General features: G+C 37.2%; 1 protein-coding gene across 1 annotated transcript in view; it reads right to left on the minus strand.

The window, feature by feature from the left end:
* PLXDC2 (plexin domain containing 2) overlaps nucleotides 1-21,003 on the minus strand; it is a 271,382-nt gene that overhangs the window by 18,626 nt on the left and 231,753 nt on the right. The window contains exons 10-12 of the mRNA XM_055709000.1: nucleotides 12,139-12,199; nucleotides 9,138-9,291; nucleotides 7,749-7,787 (exon numbers count right to left, since the gene is read on the minus strand). Coding sequence (XP_055564975.1) covers nucleotides 7,749-7,787; nucleotides 9,138-9,291; nucleotides 12,139-12,199 — 254 coding nt within the window. The remainder of the gene's footprint in view (nucleotides 1-7,748; nucleotides 7,788-9,137; nucleotides 9,292-12,138; nucleotides 12,200-21,003) is intronic.

Raw genomic sequence — 21,003 nt, forward strand, 5'->3', positions numbered from 1 at the left:
AGCTTCTTCACAGTAATGGAGTGTGATTTTCTTGATTTGTGGGTTCATTCCCTTAGCATTTGTTAAGATTTTGAGGTTAAGCCATTGCTTAACTTTACTTGGTTTCATGATGATTTATAAAGTTGTTGCTCAGCTAACGCTTTAAAAATTGGTTTCCAATTGCATGTAAGGAATTAAAAGTGGTCTTTGAGTGAGAATATTATGAAGTGTAACCCACAGATTCTGAATTCAGTATCTGGTTTTGCTATCAATATTCTGTAGGATCCAGGGCAATCCAGTAAGTCTTTCCAAGACTGATCAACTGCTTAGTACAGTAAATGGATGACAGTGCACAAAAATCAAATCCCTCTGTTTATAGGATGACAGCACTCTAAACATGTTAGCTAAGGTCTTTCATTCTTCTGCTCTAAAATATCACCTAACACTACAACAGTTGTCATCAGTATTGATTTTAGTTTGAGTTGCTTGAGGCCGTGGTAAGCTTACAATGCAAGCATCAAGCAGTGGCCATCATGAAGCTCAATATTGTACTCTATTGTATCATGCCATTTGGCTTGGCAAGGCAGCTGACTGTTGCTAAAACCAGAAGAGCATAAAGTTGCCAGATTAGAAGAATTTCAATTAGTCAGCCCATTGACTCCTCCTAACCCTACTGAAAGCAAACACAAGACCATCAGGTCAAGCAGGCTATTATTCTCTAAAGCTGTGCGATGCTGGCAGTTACTAAACTCACACACACACAAACTCTACCCCCCGCCCCCCCTTTCGGGGGCAGAACAACTCCAGGTACTTCAATGCAAAATGTACAAGGATATTAGTCTTTCAACTTGACCTCTATTTTTCCCATCCATCACAGCGACCCATCTCACACTAAATAAGAGTGAGCAATGTAGAGGAGATTGCAGGGCACTACTGGCTGCAGCTGCTGGGGTAACTCCATGTAGGACAGGTAGTTGAAAAGACAGATCACAGGAGCTTTGTGTGCCCTAGTTGTCACACTGCCACAGCACTGTGACAGCAACAGATGATAAGATAAAACATTAAGTAACGCAGCCTTGTCTTAAAAAGTTTATCTAGTCTATCACATTTAGCCCTCCATAGATCTCAGTGTAGATCTACATGTGGTTTTCACATTAACCCTTTGAGCTGGTACAAAGACCAGAAATTGTACGTGTTAAACAAAAATGTGCCTTTACAGCAAAGTCATGACAACTGTAAAAATAGATACTATATATAATTTTATATCTGGCTTAGAAAACCAAAGAGAAACTGAACTGGTATAAGTTAAGACTTCAGTAGAAATCAAAGTGTCTACACATAGTTGTTCTGGTTTAGCTAAACTGTTTTAACCATTAACATTATGCTTCTTTAACGTAATGTGCTATAATGCCTAATATGACGTAAAACCACTAAAGACAGAAAGTGGTGTTTGCTTTCTAGGGGATACATTCCAGTGCTGTTACTTTGGAAAACCTCTGCCGTGATTTGATTGACTTTCTGGAGACTGGGTTGGTGTTTTTTACATGTTTTGTGATCATAGCTGCAATAAGATAACGGCAGCAAAACTGGGATGCAGCAGAGATGCAAGAAATTCTGGAAAAGACACAAACGCCTTGTTCTAAGTAACATTTAAGCACAATCTAAAGTACCATGAAACAAACAGAAAATAACAGAATTTCCTTATGCTACAAATTTAAGTGTCCTAAGAATAAAGATTATTAATCCATGATTCTATTTTCTACCCAGAATGGATGAGTTCAGCAATTTTCATTTGTATTTGCTTTAAAAAACATGCGTGCAGCCCATTGACCACTGTATATACTATGCAGAATATGATTCTTTCTGTGTCTGATGCACAAGGAAGATGGGAATACTTATATCAGAGGGTGTTGCTTTTCCAAGCTTATGTTCTTGGCTTTGGAAGGCTCCATTTCAACGAGATAACTGCCTGCAGGCACTGATGTAGTTTCATACTGAACACTAGCAAGGCTGTATAGGCTTTCCTTAAGTCACAAGATTTCCTGAGCAGGAAGAACATGAATTAATGCTGGGCACATAATTTCATGTCTCTTACAGCAACATACTATGGTAGATCCAACAATTTTTCTAAGGATAATGCTTTCCTATCCTGAGTGTTACAGCCAAACCTGCACAAAGCAGTAAGCAGCATTTAGCAAATTGCTTGGGGTCTAAAGTTCAGCTTTGATCATGCTTTGATCATACTGAAGAAAACAAGAGAGATGTCCAATACGTCTTGATACCTGTCTCTAACTAGTGCTGAGAAGAAATTGCTGAGAAATGATAGAGGAGGAACAGCTTGGAAATATTCATGGAGAAACAGAATAAAATGTGGAGATGTGTCAGCATTACCTAGCTTGTAATCTACAGTGTGAAAAACAATATATGGGAAGACATGCTGTCTTATTTGAGTTATATTTTATTTGTTCCTTTTGAAATTATCTCCCTACCTAAATATAAGAAAAAAAAATAATAAATCAAATAAACTCTGTTTACAAGGCTCTTTCTGGTTTATTTGATTATCAAGGTGGCTAATTGTTCTTCTTGAAACTATCTTTCTTCATATTCCTATCCTATTAAACACATTTCTATCCATCAGCCTTTATTTTCTTATCTTTGTGTTCTGACACTTTTCTTTTTTCCTTCTATTTCTATCACTACTGGAAACATTCCAGAGCTGCTCCTTGATACTCTTTTTTTTTGCACAAGCACAGCATACAGTACAGCATAGATAAACTATGACAAGTTGTCTACAAGGAAATCCTTGCTTGTCTAAAATTGTATGAACATTGTTATTTTAGGGGAACATCAGCAGTTTTGTAAGTGGAACATACAGAAGTAAATGTATAATTACATAATCCATAACCTAATCTCAACAGGATTTTTGCAATAATGGTTAAAACCTTAAATCCTCCCTTTTTCATGAGAGAAGAGTGGAAGAAGAGGTCTGAATCTTGGCCTGCCAGGTTTCTGGACAGGAACTGAAACACAACAGATTAACTAGGACACCCTGAAGACAATTAATGTAATGAAACCTTAGGCATAGGCACCTAGAAGTAAGATGTCCACCCTTAGCACATCATTTAGATTCTTCTCTTTGGCTGACAGCAACAGGCAGCCCTATATAGTAACTTAGCTCACTTTGGGCACTTCTTTAAGGGTGACCTTAACGAATTCCTCTTGCCTATTGCTTGCCACTGGCTATAAGAAAGGCCCAAAAGGAGAGCTTGTGGCTCCCTGGCTAGCACCAGCTGCGATGAAGCCTCTGGAACACCCTTTGCTGTGGCTAGGCCAAGATCTGATGATAAAACAAAGCCATACTGTGTGGAGATCATACACGTTCATTTTAAAATATGTTTAAAACACCACAAAGGCTAGGTTTAGCATTGTTTGCTTTAACGTGTTTTACTTCAAAATTGGAGAGGACTCAGCTAACATGTAGTGTCTTGTTAAACCGATATAGTTGTTTTGTACTGTGTGGTCATAGTAATTTTTGTTAAGTCAAAATTATGTTTTTCCTTAAAGGCTTGGCTTGTCTCTTTGTTGAAATAGGTCTCATTTTCTGGATTATTTAGAAGATTAACACATTAGAAATAAATAAATGAGATTATTATTGGCAGGCATGAAGTATTGTTTAACATGTTGCAGCTGGAGTTCAGGATACACAAAATAAACAGGACTGAGTCTTCCATAACTTGTCAAGAATTCCTATGGTAGGAAGAGCTCAGACTCCAATTTTCAAGGGAAATTAAGAAGACAGATGGCTAATGGGAGCTAGTTTCCAGGCATAGGGGACTATTAAGACAAAAAAGAAACAAACAAACAAAAAAAAAAGAAAAAAACCCACCCCCCCAAAAAAAAAAAACCAACAAAACAAAACAACAAAAACCAGCCTTGGGTAAATTTATCACTGTATATTAGGTATATAAAATTATTCTTTTTATGAATGCAGAACTTGGTCTGCATTTTGGTCATTTCTTACAGAGTTTCCTAATCTATCAAGATCAAATTAAGCTCTGCATAGCACTAACGTTAATCCTGTACATCACTAATGTTTATATCTAGACCACCTTTGAAAAAGTCCACTACAGAGTGAAAGTAGCAGTACACAGACATTTCCTATGCTGGGATGGACTTACTCACAAATAAGTAAAACAGCTTTCTCCCTCAGCTAGATGGTTTTTTTTTGCACAGCTTTCCTTTTGTGCAACAGCAGTTTCTGTACATCTTGATGAATGAGAAGTGTAGCAGCTTCTCTGACACTTACTGTCCAACACACATACACTTTTCTTTTGAGTTATAAAGCTGAAGGACTAAGAGGGACTCATTGCAAACAAATCATCACAACAAAGTGTCTAAAAAGGTCAAATAAAATGTCTAAATGTGCTGGCCAATCACCTAAATCATCCACCAAAGAATTCTCAAGTCTCAAGAAAATACTGCATTACTGTATAGCCACTGGCAATTACAATTTTTATGAAAAATTAGGCTATAAAACTGTTTAGTCAGCTGTACTTTGTTATAAAACAAATGAAAAAAAAACCTCAACAGAATCCAACAGAATCTGCAATTAATAACAAAAATATACATTTGTAGTGATGGACATATCTTGAAACTTACAAAATGCTTGTCATTTTGAAAAGAATTAAGATTTAACAAAAATTGTAATGGCATGCCAGATGTATTTTAAAATGGTTTGGCATGCATGTATTAGGCATCTGTCATGTGCCATGAAGGAAGAAGGAAGGCAGAAGAAACAGAAACAAGCAAATGTGGAATTTATGTTAAAATATGCCACAAAAAGTTGTGGGCAAATTACAGCACTAACTTGCAAGTGATTTTCTCATATAATTAAAAAGTCAAAGCAGTTTGACCTGAACCTGAAGTTTAATTTGAATTTAGTTGCTGCTTTATAACATTTGGTTTCAAAAGTTTCAGACAGATGTGAGATGCAGGATTTTTCTGGAATCCTTTTGTTGTACCTAACCAGACACTGACTGCTATCATCCGAGAACACATCAAGCCATAGCTGATCACTGATCGAATATAGCTTTGGCTTTCTGTTATAAAAGGTTCCCTTTCATTAGAGTTTTAAAGGATCTAGTGTGAGAAAGTAAAGACCCTGTATTCATGACCTGAAATAATCTACTCTTTATGAAAAGCTGACAAAACATAGAGAATCAAAGAATGTGCCTGTGGTTGCAAAGGTTTTATCTGAGCCTAATCTTGGGGTCACTGGAAAATTCAATGCATAATTGAAGATTCATCAAAAAGAACTTTTCAGATTAAAAGCTACGTTTACTGTGTGAATGAGAAAACCTGGTGTGTTGCTTTGCTTCATTGTTGTTTGAAGTCAGTTTCTTTTTTTTCCCAATTTCAAGAACAAAAGAAACAGCTCAAGAAAAATGAATAATCACATCAGGTATCAGTTTCTCCTCCTAAAGTTCGGCAGCATTCTCCGTGGAAATGGACTTTCTATATTTAAGATAAGCGGTGCTACAAACCCTACCACCTCATTCTACCAAGTAGGCCACAGCCATCACTTACTTGTTCTAGTGTGCAACATTTTGTTTGCTTTCACAGGGTGGGTTTGGGTTTTTTTTCAGATTTTGGGCAAGGAGTAGACAAGTGAAAAAACAATCCTGTTGAAATTAGGCCACCTTTTGAATTATTTTTTATATAACAGCATACTATTTTGAGCTGTTTATGAGATGCTCATGACAGACTGCTGCCTGGTCCCAGGCCAGCCACCTGCAATGGAGCAATGGTATGTGGGGCAGAGTGTGGGCGCAGCTCATCTGGGAACATACCTTATGTACAGAGCAGACATGAAATGGGACAAGTGAAGCGCTGATTGATTCACCTTGTCTATTGAACTTTAAGAGCACTGAAGCACTTTTTAGAACAAAATTAAAAGCAATTTTATTTCAAGAAGAATGAGAAAGAAAGGTACAGGGACGTTCCCGCAGACAAAATGCCTAAAGTACCACCCTGAGATTATAGATGATCTTATTCCAAGGATCACTTAAGTGTCAAAACCATGTCAAACAATAACACTGCCAACAAATGGACAATTCAATGCCCAGCACAGCATGTGACAAGCTGTGCTGTGGTTAGTGACAGCAAAATGACAGAGGAGTGACTGGCAAGGAAGGGGGTGGCAACTGCCTCCTGTGGAGCGAGCAGATTCCTAATTTGAGGGAAGGCAAAAATAATGGCTGAACGTTACTGAAATACATACAACTGCTGTTTTTCAAAACTTGAATAATTCTATGTGAGGGCCTTGAGAAACCACTATGCCTCAGCTGTCCTGACCCACTGCACCTGGGACCTCTGCTCACGGGCTCAGGGACTCCATTAAGCTCAAGCCCAAGCCTAAGCTATGTTGTAGGTAAACCTGTAGTCAGCCCCATCTCTGATCTATGACCTTGTCTCCTGCACCAACCTTCGATCTATGCTGAAGGAGTTTGTCTCCAGTCCTGTCATGGGCCATGTCCCCTTGGATGGACCTTGGTGCTGTGTTGTAGACTATAAGTGGCCCCGTCTCCTTTTGCTGCTGGCTGGACTCCCTGTATGGACCTGGTTCATTATCTCACCTTCTCTGGAACTGCTGATGGGAGCTGCTTCCTTTGGTCCTTGACTGAGCTGCACTGCTGGCTGCTGTGCATAGCCAGCTCCCTCGCCATTTGCAGCCTTGCCTTGTTGACCTGGGTCCTGCTTTGCCCCCGGGCCTGCCTCATCACTGCAGGCTCAGCCGGTGGTCACTAGACTGGGGCTGACCCCGGCTACTGCCCCTGAGCTGCTGGACTCACCCTGTGCCCTGCCTGTGCCTGCTGCCATGCTTGTCTGCCAGTTCCCCTGTGCCTGAGGGAGGCTTGGTGCTCCCTGCCTGGAGGAAAGGCCGTCAGAGCCAATAATATTTCCCTTTATATCAGTGGAAATACAATTTATTTCAATGGGCTCAGCAAATCATCCTCTGCTTTGATAGACCAGAGAAATCAACCCAAATCTTTCCTTTCCCCTCAGCAAACTCCACGATGGCAGTGAATACAGACACAGCCTACATCTAATGACCCAGTCCTATTATAACTAGTAGCAAAATTCTCATCAGCTTCAAAGGGAGAAGGAGCAAACATCAGGTCTCAGCCCTTGAACCCACAAAGAAGATGACGACAAAAGTAGTCCCCTGCAGAGCCTCATTTAACAGAGGCTTTAACGGTGAGACAAGGTGATCTTATTAACTCGCACGGGGAATGTGCATGCAGAAATACAGGGTCTCTGTTAGTACAGAGACACAGATATGAAATTGATATGGTTATTAACAAAACATCATGTAATAATTCACTAGTATGAATGCATTTACAGCACAATATTATTACTTAGAACTAGCACCATATCCTCTCTTAATACAGTTAAATGCTACCGTATTATTACAATACAGTTAATTGTATTAATACAGTTAAAAATTTACTTAATATGTCCATAATTGGAAGTTAATAAAACCTGCTGTTTTATTAAAATTTTATAAAGAGAGCTGTAAATGTTTAATTTATTAAGCAGTTACAAAGCTTATTTGTCCCGCTGCTCTTCCACACAGATGTGGAAGGCTGAAGTCCCTTGGTAGTCTAGTAAAAACTATTTCTACAATCTGATTTCGATTAAGGAAGTTCAGTGGGGTATAATTTGACAAACTACTGACATTATTTACAGACAGAAAGATAATCTCTTACCTCCATTATCTTTTAAGTGCAGTGCTATCTTGGTGTCATCTGTAAAGGAAATTCAAAATTTAGTTAAAGGAAAATGCATTTTTCTAAGTCATGAGTTATTGTGGGAATGACTTTCTAATTTCAGAGAAATCCAACAATTAGAAAACAATTAGGTACTCAGTGAGAATTTGATTGTAGTGTTCTTACTTACACTGAGCCATGCTTTACTTCCTTACTACTAAATAACATAAGAGTGTTACAGTGTAAAGAAGGATTCAAAATACTTGTTGATAAGGATACTAGAGTCTGTCTCATAACACAAATAATTAATTATGTTACATATTCATACATAGCTTGAGCATTTGATCATATTAAGGACTATATGAACCAACATATGACAATAACATGTAAAAATGACTTAATTCCTCTTCTAAGAATCATGAAAAAGTCTACCAGTTTTAAATCACTTTTATTTCCATATTCCTCTTGTTGTGAGCTTTAATGAACAAAATGCCAGGGAATAATGCTGTTAATGCAGTCCAAATCCTGTATTGAAAGTTTCTAAACTTCTCTTGCTGCAAACAAAACCAACCTTTCTTATTAGTAGATCCTCACCTTGAAATGCCTTCAGCTCAGATTTTCCTGTCACAGGTTGCTTAAAAAATCTGCCTGTACCTGGTACCTTTTCTTGTGTTAACATACAATTCCAATAGAAAATTCTCCCCAGCTCCCTCTCCCATTTTATAGATGCTATTTGATTAATCTGAGCTAGCTTTTTCTACCCAGCTGAATTTTCTCCAGAAGCAGGGAAGCAGGATATCTCAACGACAGAAAGGCAAGATTCAAGCAGCCAGTGGGACAAGGATGAGAACTGACAGACCATCACTTACCCAGTCAATTTGGTTAAGAAGCCTATAGAAACTATTTCACAACAGTGAGCACCATCTGAAAAGAACAGTGTCAACTGACTGAAAAAAAGTAAACAGGCAGATTTCAACGAGGTTTTTAATTTGGGTTATCTCTAATTTTCACCTGGCTAAATAGAATACCTAAAGAGATTAAAAATTTATTAAGTCTGTGATGGGAGTTTGTTCACTAGCTTTAGCAGGGCTCTCCCCTACAATTTCAACAGGTTTTGGACTATGGCCTGATGGTTACAGGAACAAGAAAAACTTATTGTAACCACAAGTCCTCCAGAAGTCTGCCTGGCTTGCCTGTGCTCCTGTGCTCCTCCCTTTTGCACCTTATTGTTGCGACAGCGAGTTGCAATTTAAAACCAGTAGCAGATATTGCCTTGGCTGCCTTGTAGAGAAAAGGTCAACATAAGCACATACTTAAAAGAATTAAATTTCATGTGGACTTGTAAATGACATATTTGGACTACAGAATAATGCAGTATACACAGTTCACCTTCTGTGGGCAGGCTAGTTGGCAGGTGGGAAGGGGTGGATCCTTTGGTGGTTGTTAAAACTCTGAACTTTGTGGTGGTTGGCAGAAGGGTGGTGGTGGAGTATGGAGGTGCTTCAGTTGAGCCTGTATTTTTCTCACAAATCTTATCTTTTGACTGTTGGGAAACAAGAAAAACAAAGGAGAAAATTAATTCTCAGTGGAGACTATAACTGAGTAAAGTATTTAAGCATGGACAAGCTGTCAGGATAAAAAGAATGAAAATGGAAACCGTAAATCAAGGAATTTCCAGAGCTTCCACCCCCCCACCCCCCTCCCTTTTGAAGTGGTCTACACAGCATTCAGCAACATATATTTTTCATTTAGCTGCAAAACTTACAACTCTCAGTAGTCTAAGACAAGGCTTCAAAGTCATCCCTGAATGTCAAACATTATTTCCCCCAATCAGGTTTTAATACCTAAAATTACCATTCAGATTTTCACTTTTCTATTGTGAATGTTCACTGCCATTGGTCTGGGTGCCATAACACACGTTAAAAAAAAAGATACATGGGAATTAAATTGTAGCCTTTCATAGTGCATAATACGTAGTTAACTAGAGCATTTAATTAGGCTATACATGCAATTATTACAGAGGAATATGCATATAAATGTAACATGTGTGAATTTATTCAGCCTATAGAATATTTATGTAACACACTATAAAGCAACCTTCACTATATGCCTATTAAGCCTTTTCAGTTTATATAATATTAAAATTTCACATATTATACATGCATATAACCATAATTAGCTTTGAATATTAGTATTATAAAATATAAAATAAATATAAATAAAACATGATTATGTTTTATTAGCACACCATAAATAATATTCACCATGATATAATAATGTAAGTTCTGTTTTCATGGGCAAATATTTTTATATAAATTTTGAGTATTTCTTTAAATTTCTGGACACTTTTAAAATTCTGCCAGTGTAATGAATATTTTCTTTTATGTTTTGCATAGGAAAATACATCCATTTACCTAGCAGCAAATATGGGACCCTGCCTGTAACTCCTGCTGTCTCCAATCATTTTAATGAGAAGTGGAATCCCAAAAAGTCTCTTCATTTTATTGAGATCTGGCTGTCAAAACCCAGTGGATGTTGTCTTTCATTTAATATGCGTGGATATTTTATTGTCCTTTACTTTATCAGAAACAATGTATTACATTAAAAAAAAATCATTACCTGTGGTATAATTATTCTTTAGATTTCTTCATATTTTAGTTTGAAAACCACTGTTAATTTCACTGATGCAATTTAATCAAAATTTAGCTCAAAATCTATATTACAAAGAAGGAAACATTATTATAAGAATCATCATTATTCATCCTCTTGAATGAATACATCTAAAATTAACCTCTGTGTGCTAATTATTGATCCTTCATTGAACTCCAGCAGTCAAGTCAGGCATCATTCTGGAAGATGCTAAGTAAGCTGTTGCTTCCACTCCAGAGAGCCTGAAAGCTGGACTGTGAGCAGCACTCAAGTAGCCTGAAACTGTGTAAATAAAACTATTAGTTTCTCATATACATTTAGTGCACCGATATTTCCCCCTCAGACCACATATTAAGCCTTGGAATACTAATTGTGTTGAAAGAAGAAGGGAGAAGCAGAACGCGATGCTACTGTCCTACAGAGAACAGTTTTTGGATAACTTCATCTACAGGTACATATGAGTCCTAGCTAATTACAACCTGGATTAAGGCAACACAAAAGTTGCGCACCATAACAACACATATTCTCACTGACTTTTTATTTTATGTTCTTGAGGAAGTTGTCCCCCCAAGACAATACATCTCATAGAAATTCCATTCTTAAATCAGCAGATTACAAACTGCAAAGTTGAAGCTTCAAGGCTGTGTAACAAGGCAGTATGTAGGATGCAGTTATTTTGCAATTACAGTTACAAGAAAAAAATTTCTTCCATCAGACTGGATTCGTATCGTTACGACTCTCTGCTTCTACTGAGAATTAAACCAAATGTGCTTTTCTAACTAGACACTTGGGACTATGTTTTGCCCTCTGTTTCACCTGACGTTATACTTCAGAAGGGCAATGGTGCTGGAACTCATGACAGAATTTAGCCCTTTCAGCCAAAAAGGAAAAGTAACTGCTTTTTTATGGCCAACAGGAGATTAAAAGTGTCATAAATTAATTTGTTCCTATTACCACAATCCCCAAATAAAAAAAAAAAACAAACAACAAAAAGCAACCAAAAAAACCCAACCAAAAAACCCAAACCCCAAACTAAAAAACTTTCTAAAGGGAAGATGCTGGGAAAGAACTGACAGTAAGATGCTTATATATGTGTCTTGAAAATAAACTGTTCTGGTCCAGGAGTACCCCAAATAACTCTTTTAGAGGAGGCCCATAGTCCGTTTGACAGTCTATCACTACTACAGTCAGATATCTTTCTTGCTATCTCACTGCCCCTCCATGACAGGAAATCCAAAGGCCTTGCTTTTTTCTTTCTTTTTTTTTTTTTTAATCTGAGTTCATCTATGTAATTTCTTCTGTACTAATTTATTTGACCAGATTTCATAATCAAAATGCAATGTCTGTTTTTCACCTGAGACTATTCTGTCAGAGGGTTTTCTGAGATAAGGACCATCACAGTTTCTTCCCCTTTTCAGGCAAACGTCAGAGATCTAAGAGAAAACCAGTGCAGGGGCATTGTTTTGGGGCAGGCTTTCTGGTATATTTATTTTTTATTTAAAGTATTTTCTAAGAGGTAAGATTTTTACTTTGTGTCCATTTTATTCCCCCAAATGGAGAGTGAAATTGCTCAGCCTATTTTTCTTTATTACGCCTTACAGCATTTCCACTGAATGATAAAGATAAATATAGCATGTCTTTGGCCTTGAAACTACGCTTCATAATCTGAAGAATTTAATCAAAAGCATTGCAGGTATATAAATGGCCTCTGATGGGCCGAGGATGTAAGCTACTCACATACCTCTTCAGGGCAGCCGCTGTCTACCCAATCTTGCCGGTGACGGTCAAATCCACTGGAGCATCTTTAAACGATGAAATAGAAGTTGTCCAGATGGAATTAGAAGGGAAATATGAACAAGAAAGGAACGAGAGGAAAAGAAGAGAATGACAGTGAGTAAGTAAATGATAAGATTTATTTAAAAATCCGTATGATTTACATGGTGTTGCTTTTGCTCAACAAGCTGTTGCTTGCAATAGGAGTCAATCACATAATCCACTTCAGTGAAAGGTGTTTCAATTAATGAGGTTTTATTTTAGTTTTTTTTAAATTTATAGTTCTTAAATCAGAATGTCTCCATTCCACTGGTTAATTAATCTTAAGACTGGACTGAGCCATAGCATTTTAAAGTTTGATGTCAGCCATATGGATGTAAATGGGTTTAATTATTTCCGTCTTGTTCCTTCTTAGCCAGGAAAATTTAATCCCACAAAGGTGCAGTGAACCAGTCACTGCTTTTACCAGGCAAGGTGATCTGAGATAGCAAGATACACATAGAACGATGTGATCAGCGTTCACAGATTCAGAAAACAACCTCTGAACAGCCTTCATAGCAATTAGAGAATACTGTACAACTGCTTCTACCTCCTCGCTAGCTGCAGAAAACTGAAGCTGCATGCATATGTCTTATCAAATTAGGTGAGGCTAATAACATGCTTGCAATACCTTTTCTTATTTGCAAGAGGTAGCGAAGAAATTTTAAAGCAACTTGCAGCACTTTAATGATCCCCCTGGCAATCCCTATGTCATGAGTGTTATCAGTGTTCACACAGTAACTTAGGGTTTCCTAGACAACAGTAGCATTACAAACAGAAAGCATTATTAAAATGGCAAGCAAATAACTAAACCATGATGTTCGACTTTGAAAGAGAACCTCCCCAGTTAGGGTTGGGTTTGGGGGTGTTTTTTGTTTGTTTTTGGTTTCTGCATTCATTTCCTGTTCTATTTTTTTATGAGACAGGTTGATGTCATTTGGCACCCACGGTCATAACTTACCTGGCTTACAGCAAAAAAAACTTTCTCAGTCTTTTATTAAGACTAGACAAGCAAATAAGGCCACTGTTACAGTTAGCTATATTTATGTGGTAATTTTTTGTTCTTAATGAACTGAAAGATGCCAAGACATACTAAGTACTATCCTACTTCAAGCAAGGTAAACAGGTGCATTTGGAAGAATGGAACAGTGGAATCATTCTACAGTAGGAGAGGATGTTACAAGAGGATGTAAACAACATTAACAACACGCTTGGGATAATAAACTTTTCCACAGAATTATTCGGGGCAGAATCTACAATGTCTTTGGCAAAAGATTTTGAGAAAATGTTGACTCTTGTACTTGCACTGATCCACATTCCACTGTTTGCAATGTTACAAAAAAAACCCAAACCCATCCCTAACAGGTATAAATTATCACTCACTCTATAGCAACTGACTTTTCCAAAAACCTACTGCAGTGAAGAAAAACAGATGCCCAAACTAGAAATGAAATCCAGAGAAGTACAGAGGCCTCCTTCCCAATGCAATGGAACAAAGCCACCATAATGAGTTTTTCCCTGCTGAAGGGTGGGTGAATCAGTGCTACACTGGGAGCTCAGTGCTGCCTCTCCACCTTTGTGGTAGTCTGTCTCCCTGACTATTTGAGACAAGGAGGACCTTACTAAGCAGAAAGAAATGATAACATAACATTCCAGGTATGAATAGAACATATTTTTTTTGAAGTCTCAGTCTCACCTACTTTTCTCTAAAGTTTGAAGAGCTTCATTAGCAACTTCTGTGCCCATCTTGAAGGAGAATTGATCTAATTTTCAGATGTAATGAATACTCACAAACACATTTCATTTTAGTCTTACTGTTCTGGCTAAAATCTGATGGGTTTGAGGATATTCTGTACATCAGACAATCAAGCCAACACTTAGACATGACATCAAGCTACTCCATAAATTCCTACAACAGAGGCAATTGCTGCAGTTACATATCCACACTAACTCAAACCCAAATGTACTTAGACCCAGTACGATTAATGGCCTTTTATTAAAAAAAATTACCTTGTGTCTAAATGGTGTCAAATTTAAAGGCTCCAAAGGCACACTCATTTACAGTTCTTAATCCTTTTCTGAGAAACTACTGAAATATGGTGGCAAGTAACATTGCTGGGGCTGACTTTCCCCAGGAATTAACCACCAAAAGTTGAATTCAACATGCAAGGACTTGGAATGGGTCTTCCAAACATGCAAGACATTCTTCAGATGACCCTAACTTAAAGAAAAATACATTAAACCCTGGGCATTGTTTATTTAACATTTTCTACTGATGCAATGGTGAGTCCAAACAATATTATCAGAAAGCAGCTTTATCAGGAATGATAGGTTCCAAGTCAACCTGCTTGTGAACTTCCTTTGAGGCGTATGCCAATGAGATGTCAGCCATAGCAACTACTATCATTGCTGCGTCATTGAGCTAGAATTCTGGAAACTGTCATTTCAGTGCACCACCCACTTTACTGACTGCATTTTTAAGACCTTCATTTAGCAGCATGATGATAATTCCCTGTTGCTGTTAAAACACAGGAGCAGATTTGATTAGCTATGCCATTTATGCCATCTGTCAACATGGCCATTTTATAACAACTCCATTTTCAAGTGAAGACTGAAATCAGCTCCTAGGAAAGCAGTAACAAAAATGTTCTAGGAAATGAGAAGAGGGATGTTCATTAAACTTAAGGAATTCCAGGATTTGTGTGGAGTACTGGTTCAGGAAGCAAAGGGAGAATTAAAGTCTTTGCATGTATAGAAATGATGATTTGGCATAACTAATGCAACTGAGTCTGAGTAACAAGAAAGATGTCAGAACCCTTTCAGTGAACTGTACATAGCCAGAAAGGAGATGGAGAAGTCATCAGACCTACCAGAAGCCATTTACCTCTGTTTGGCAGAGAATAACAAGAAGCGTCCATTCAGTGCATGAGCTGAAATGCTTTGCTGCTTCTCCCTCAGTGAGGATTAATAATAATAAATCCGCTACCCTGTATACAGAAAATTCATCGAGTTTTAACCTGTAAAAGCTAAAAACATAATGGAAAATTTTTGGGAAGGAAAGGGACAAAGTCTGGATGAAAAAAATCTTTTCACCAGGTTGAGCTGGTATAAAACAAACAAGAACATTAAAATGCATAACATGTGTCTTTTAAACTAACTGTTCTCTAGGGTCTGTGGGGGTTTTTTTGTTGGTTTTTTTTTTTTTTGCCAGGATATCTGTAACAGCATATAAAGAATGGATTTCTGGGAACTGAAGGGCATTCCAGAAATCTGAAATGATTTCTTAAATACCATGTAATTATTTAACTCAGTTAAAATGTTTATTGACTCCTTTAAATAAAAGGTTAACCTGGAAAATTAAATAGAAAATTGAACAGGCAGAACTCACAGGCCCATCACATTAGGAAAAGATTAAGGCATTCGTTAGGTTGTTTGAGTTACTAAATGAAGAGTTAGAACATTATAAAGTGGAATTTTGTTCCAGCTGAGTGACCTAGAAAGTAAAATATATATCAAAAATGTATCTATAAAATATATATTAAAAATACTAAAACCCTTGAACTTTATGTCTGTCCAACTGAAAAAAACCCTAATATGAGCTATTTTGGGAGGAAAAAAAAGGCTCTATCTTGGTACTCAGTCTGGTTTTGCCTCCCATTCCTGGAGGAACCGTTTTGGTTCCTCCATCCTTCAACTATCACTTTCTTGTCACACTGTGCTGTCTGGGGAAAGACTGTATTTCCCACTCTGTTGTTTTCCACTTTCCCTTGTAAAAAAGCAGAACTCTATCACAGCTTGAAGCACTTACGAAGTATGTGAAGTGTTCACTGAAAGTGACTGTGGTATGAATTTGTAAGGTATCTGAATTGTGTTTGTGCTTAGCATCTACCACAATACACCCAATCATACATCTGAATTCAAGCATAAATGTGCTGTCTCTATTTATCCTTTACTTAAACATAATTCTTAATTAAACTGTACTTCAGAATAGGATGACAATTGGAATACATAGAAGACTATTTGCTCCCCCCTTACTGTTACAAGGTAAGAATAGTTAAGATCACTTCCTTAATACAAGGATTTAAAACACACAGCACTACAAACAGCTGTTTTATTTGAAAAATTCAAGTAGAGCTACTAAGGCATCATTAACACTTGATGCAGCATATCTGTGTCTGCTGCACTGAATTTCATCATTATCTTTTAAAACTCTGTGTCTCAATATTTACAGCATTCAGATGATGATAAGGAGGATCAGAGTGTAGCACAAATTTCAGCAGGCAGTCTTCAACCTGATGATGGTTCCACAATTTTATGGGACATAAAGTTTGGGAAAATATAGCTAAATGTTTTATAAAGTACTCCTGCAATATCATGTAAAAAGAAAAGAGAAAAAGATGTTCAACAAAAGTTGTCATTATACAGTAAAAAATTAAACATGAGTAAGACTTGATATTTGTAACTCTGACACTACATGTGAATAGGCAGTGGGAAATAAGGACTCTGACGGGGAATTCTTGCTGTTGGAAGAGCTTAAGAAAAAAAGTGAGCTAAAAGAAGTAAGTTTTATTTCCAATTCAGCTAGAAAGAAAGGGAAATATCCTAGTTAACATCAGACTTGGCAGAGTTCTGATTAAAGAAGAATAGGAGGATGCTTTCTATAATCTTATTGACAGTTACAAAACCAAAGGAAACATGCTGAAAAATTTATAGAGAATAAAAAAGAAGTTTTTTCTAAAGGCTCTGCTTTGAATAACTAGAAGGAAAAAGAAAGTGTAAGAGGAGGGCCCTAGAGTCAAAGTTATGAGATTATAGTATCAAAATTTCCAACAGAATCAGCAGAAAATAATAACAATCAAATGTGTTCTCTGGGTAGGAGCCACACTGAAATTAGTTTCCGACACTAGATTACATTCTCCACTGCCTTTGGCTTTGTGCATTTATACCTGCACAAAGCGGGTATAAAGAGCTAAAAGCAACAGAATTTAGCAGAGAATTCTGATCTGTTGTCACTGCTGTTCTGCACACAAGCAGTTACTCAAGGTCCAAGACAAAGAGATTTGAAAAACTACTGGGTGTACTTCACACTGTGGTTAGTGACCATAACTAGCACAATTAATCCCCCTTTCTTACCTTTACATGGTTGTCTGAACTATTTTCTATCTATGAATATCCAAAATGATCTCTTAAATTTTTAGGGTGGATGCTCCCATGATCTTACACTTTTTTTTCCACCAATACTACATGTTAGTTTTCCTTCTGGTTAAATAAATGAAAGTGAGCAGCCAGCCATATTTTGCTGCTTTATAATGCTTTACACTGACAATCTTATAAGTACATACTCACAGACCCATTGATTTGCCTCTTGGTTTTAAAATACATATATGAAGGTCACCTTTGGAGAAAATATTTCCTTTTCCAGTTTAGAGATGAGGAAACAGAGCATAAGGGGACATGAAATGATTAGCTGAGATAACACAGAATTCTGTAACAGAATGTACATTTAAGCCCAGGTTTTCTGAAAACCAGATGACCATAGACTAATTTACAGCTCCTATGCTACCCATAGTACTCCCAGACATACAAATTGTAGAACGGAAATGATACTGAAAAACTTTGAGTCTCGGGTGGCATGCACCAAGGCACAGTTCTCCTTCACACACTGGCCAAGTTCCCTTTTTTATTCATATACTTGTAGTGGGATTTTTCTCCTTCGTAAAAATGCCACAAATAAGTAGAGTGCTTGAGATAGGATGAAAGTGGCCTGGTACCTGAAGACAGGATGAAATACGGCTGTTTACATTTCTGTTGCCACACATGAAAACCCCAGCAACTGTGCAATACATAACACGTCTGTTTCAGTTCTAGTGGGCATCAGCATCTGAGCTGCTAAAAGAGAAATGCAGGGATGTTTTGTTTAGGCTAGGTTACTGCTGCTTTTGTATCTCATTCACAACTCTAAATGAGTAAGAAGTCAAAAGAAGCAGGAGTTATCACAGAAGAAGGAGGCACAATGTGCTAAACTGACTCTACATAAGCCAATGTTTATATGCTTACAAAGCTATGCCAACGAAACAGGAAAGCATCCTGCACAAAGAAATACACAGTTTTGAAACTGCATATTCATACTACTGCATTTGTGGAAAGTATGGACAAATCAGGGTTAAATAAACCACCTGCCTTAAAGGCTCAGTGAATTCTTCAGCTACAGAGCAAAAGAAAGGAAGGATGTGAATCATCTTATAACTGGTTATGTTCAAAGAACTTAAAGTTCTGAATGTTATTTGTTTCCCAAAATAGTATTCTACTTGCATCTCATTTTTTTATCTAGAAACGATTCAAATTCTGGAGTCAACACTCAGGAAAAACAGTCGCAAAACAGATTACCAAAGAATTACAGAACAGGTGGGACTCAAATTTCTTCATTAATTGTACATATTAATATTTGTTGTGACATCTGGTGGGAAACAAGTGGTTTCATTTAATGCTATATGACAATGCAGATATTGGAAGAGTTAATAAACTTGAATAGAGGAGGAACTAAAGATGTAATGGTGCACAAAAGCTTTGATATTTAGGGATAATACTGAGAAAACTTAAATTTCTTTCCCTGAAATTTGGAATACCTCCTACAGGGAAATATTACAGTCCCCACTGTTTTAAGTGACCAGAAAGACTGGTAAAATATATATGCTCTAAAGAATCAGTAAACTATGTCGAGAAATTGAATAGTTTGCCTTAACAGGTCTTAATCTCAGATTTACAAATTTTATGAAGACACATGTGGATTTCAGATTTCGTCCAAAAAATTTCTGGCAACATTACATAGGAACATGTATATAGCAATATGTAGAATTTAAAATATTACGCTACCAAAAAGACTTTATTCATAGCCCTTCCTTAAAGAGTGATATCTAGGAGGCTACGAGAAAAAGATTATTTCAGTGATACTAGATTTATATTGAGGAATACAACCATAAGAGGTTAGCACTTCTGGAAAGCAGTTAAAGTAGACTATTGTGCTCATTCTGGCTGTTTCTATACCAGTAAAATAAACATGCCCAGAAACGTTCCTTGGCACTGAAAACTGCTGGCACAGAATGGTCTATGCCTGAACAAGCAAACTCTCTCAACCTTCAAAAGAAGGAGGCTGCACATAAACTGCCAACTGGGAATAATCCCTGGAACAGTCCAACTCCTGCACCATGCATGGGAACTGTTCTGGACAGTGCTCCAGGGTATGGACTGAAATCACATCAGAGAACATCATAACTGTTTAATGGCACAGACAATCTTTTTCCAATTCCCAGGAAGCTTCCCAAGCTCTGTTTAATTTGCAAGTAATTCCATGTCAAAGAACATTTGGTATGGGAAGATGAACTACAGCTGTACAAGTGACTGTTTTGTACAATCACCAAACTGACCATCAAACAAATCTGACTATCTGACTGGGACTGCCACGCTGCATTATATTTCAGTGAAACAGAAAAAGTAAAACAGAAAAAGTAAAGAAAAAGAAAATGCTATATAGTGCAAAAACCTTCTATTAAAAAAAATCTTCATTGATTCCATTAAGACACTTGATTTATTTATTTCCTTGTTTTATTTATTTCCCTTGCAATAAAAGCAGATGAAATGAAGAGCGAGAGTCACAAAATTGGTGGAAGACAGATTTCTCCATAGTAATGCAGTGGGTTGGATGCTTATATGAAGGGAAGAAAACTAATGTTTCCACAAAAGTATGTTACTATTCATCCTATAAAGTATCTTAGCGTGATGTGTGATAACTGGGGCTGCCTGTCTCCACAGACATGTCCTGAATTTCTGACCTGAACTTGAGGTCTTCTGAAATGCTTTGTTCTCAGTTTCTGTTCTTTCACTTTATATAAAAACACTTGGAATAAGGAAAGAAAGGGGCAGCTGAAAAAATTATCATCTATCCCAACAATTTAGGATACAATGGGGAGGTGGTACCTGGGTACTGTAATATTGTCTTATGAACATTCAAATATTTGATAAAAGATACACAGCAACTCATTTCTCAGGCACACTATTTCCAATAGTCAAATCCTTCTTGAAGCTCTGTCTCTGAATTCAGGTAAAGTAGGTAAAATTTCTGCCTTACCTGGTAACTTCCCTCTCAGTGTTTTTGAAATAGTCTTTATTTTTGTGTTTAAGTAACTATATTATATTTTCTACTTGCTCTCATTTCTGTTCTGTATTCACCTAATCATCATCTACCTATATTTCACATTACTGCACCATGAAAATTAGCATACTGTTTTGCACGTGTAATGCATGAGCACGTTCTTAAGTATAAATCTTTTAATTTGTTATCAGGAAAATCTGTTTCCTTTGAGGTGTGTTTTTTGTACTCCTCTGATTATACAGTTAAAACCTAATATTTGCATTAAACCACCATGTGAGACATTTATTTGGGAATCATCTAGGCTATGATGCCTGGTATAGAAACTCAGTCCTGAGAAAACCCATCACATCACATAGAACGATGACCAGAAGTCTGAGTCAAGTTTCTTAAGATGTCTAGGATATGTATAAATTGCATTCCGAGGCATCTGTCCGCAGAGCCCTTTCACAGGCAAGTGTCACCTTTCCCCGGCAAGTGTCACCTTTTCCCAGTGAAACAGGAACATGTTTGAACCCCAAAATTCCACTAGTAGCTATTAATGTAAGAAATGAACAGATGAAACCGAAACCAAACAGAAAAGAATTTGGGGCTGGTGTGTGGCTGAACATGGTTCAGTTCTGCCAGCAAATGGCTGTCTAATCCCAG

The sequence above is a fragment of the Falco cherrug genome, chromosome 4, assembly GCF_023634085.1.
Source record: "Falco cherrug isolate bFalChe1 chromosome 4, bFalChe1.pri, whole genome shotgun sequence".
NCBI lineage: Eukaryota > Metazoa > Chordata > Aves > Falconiformes > Falconidae > Falco > Falco cherrug.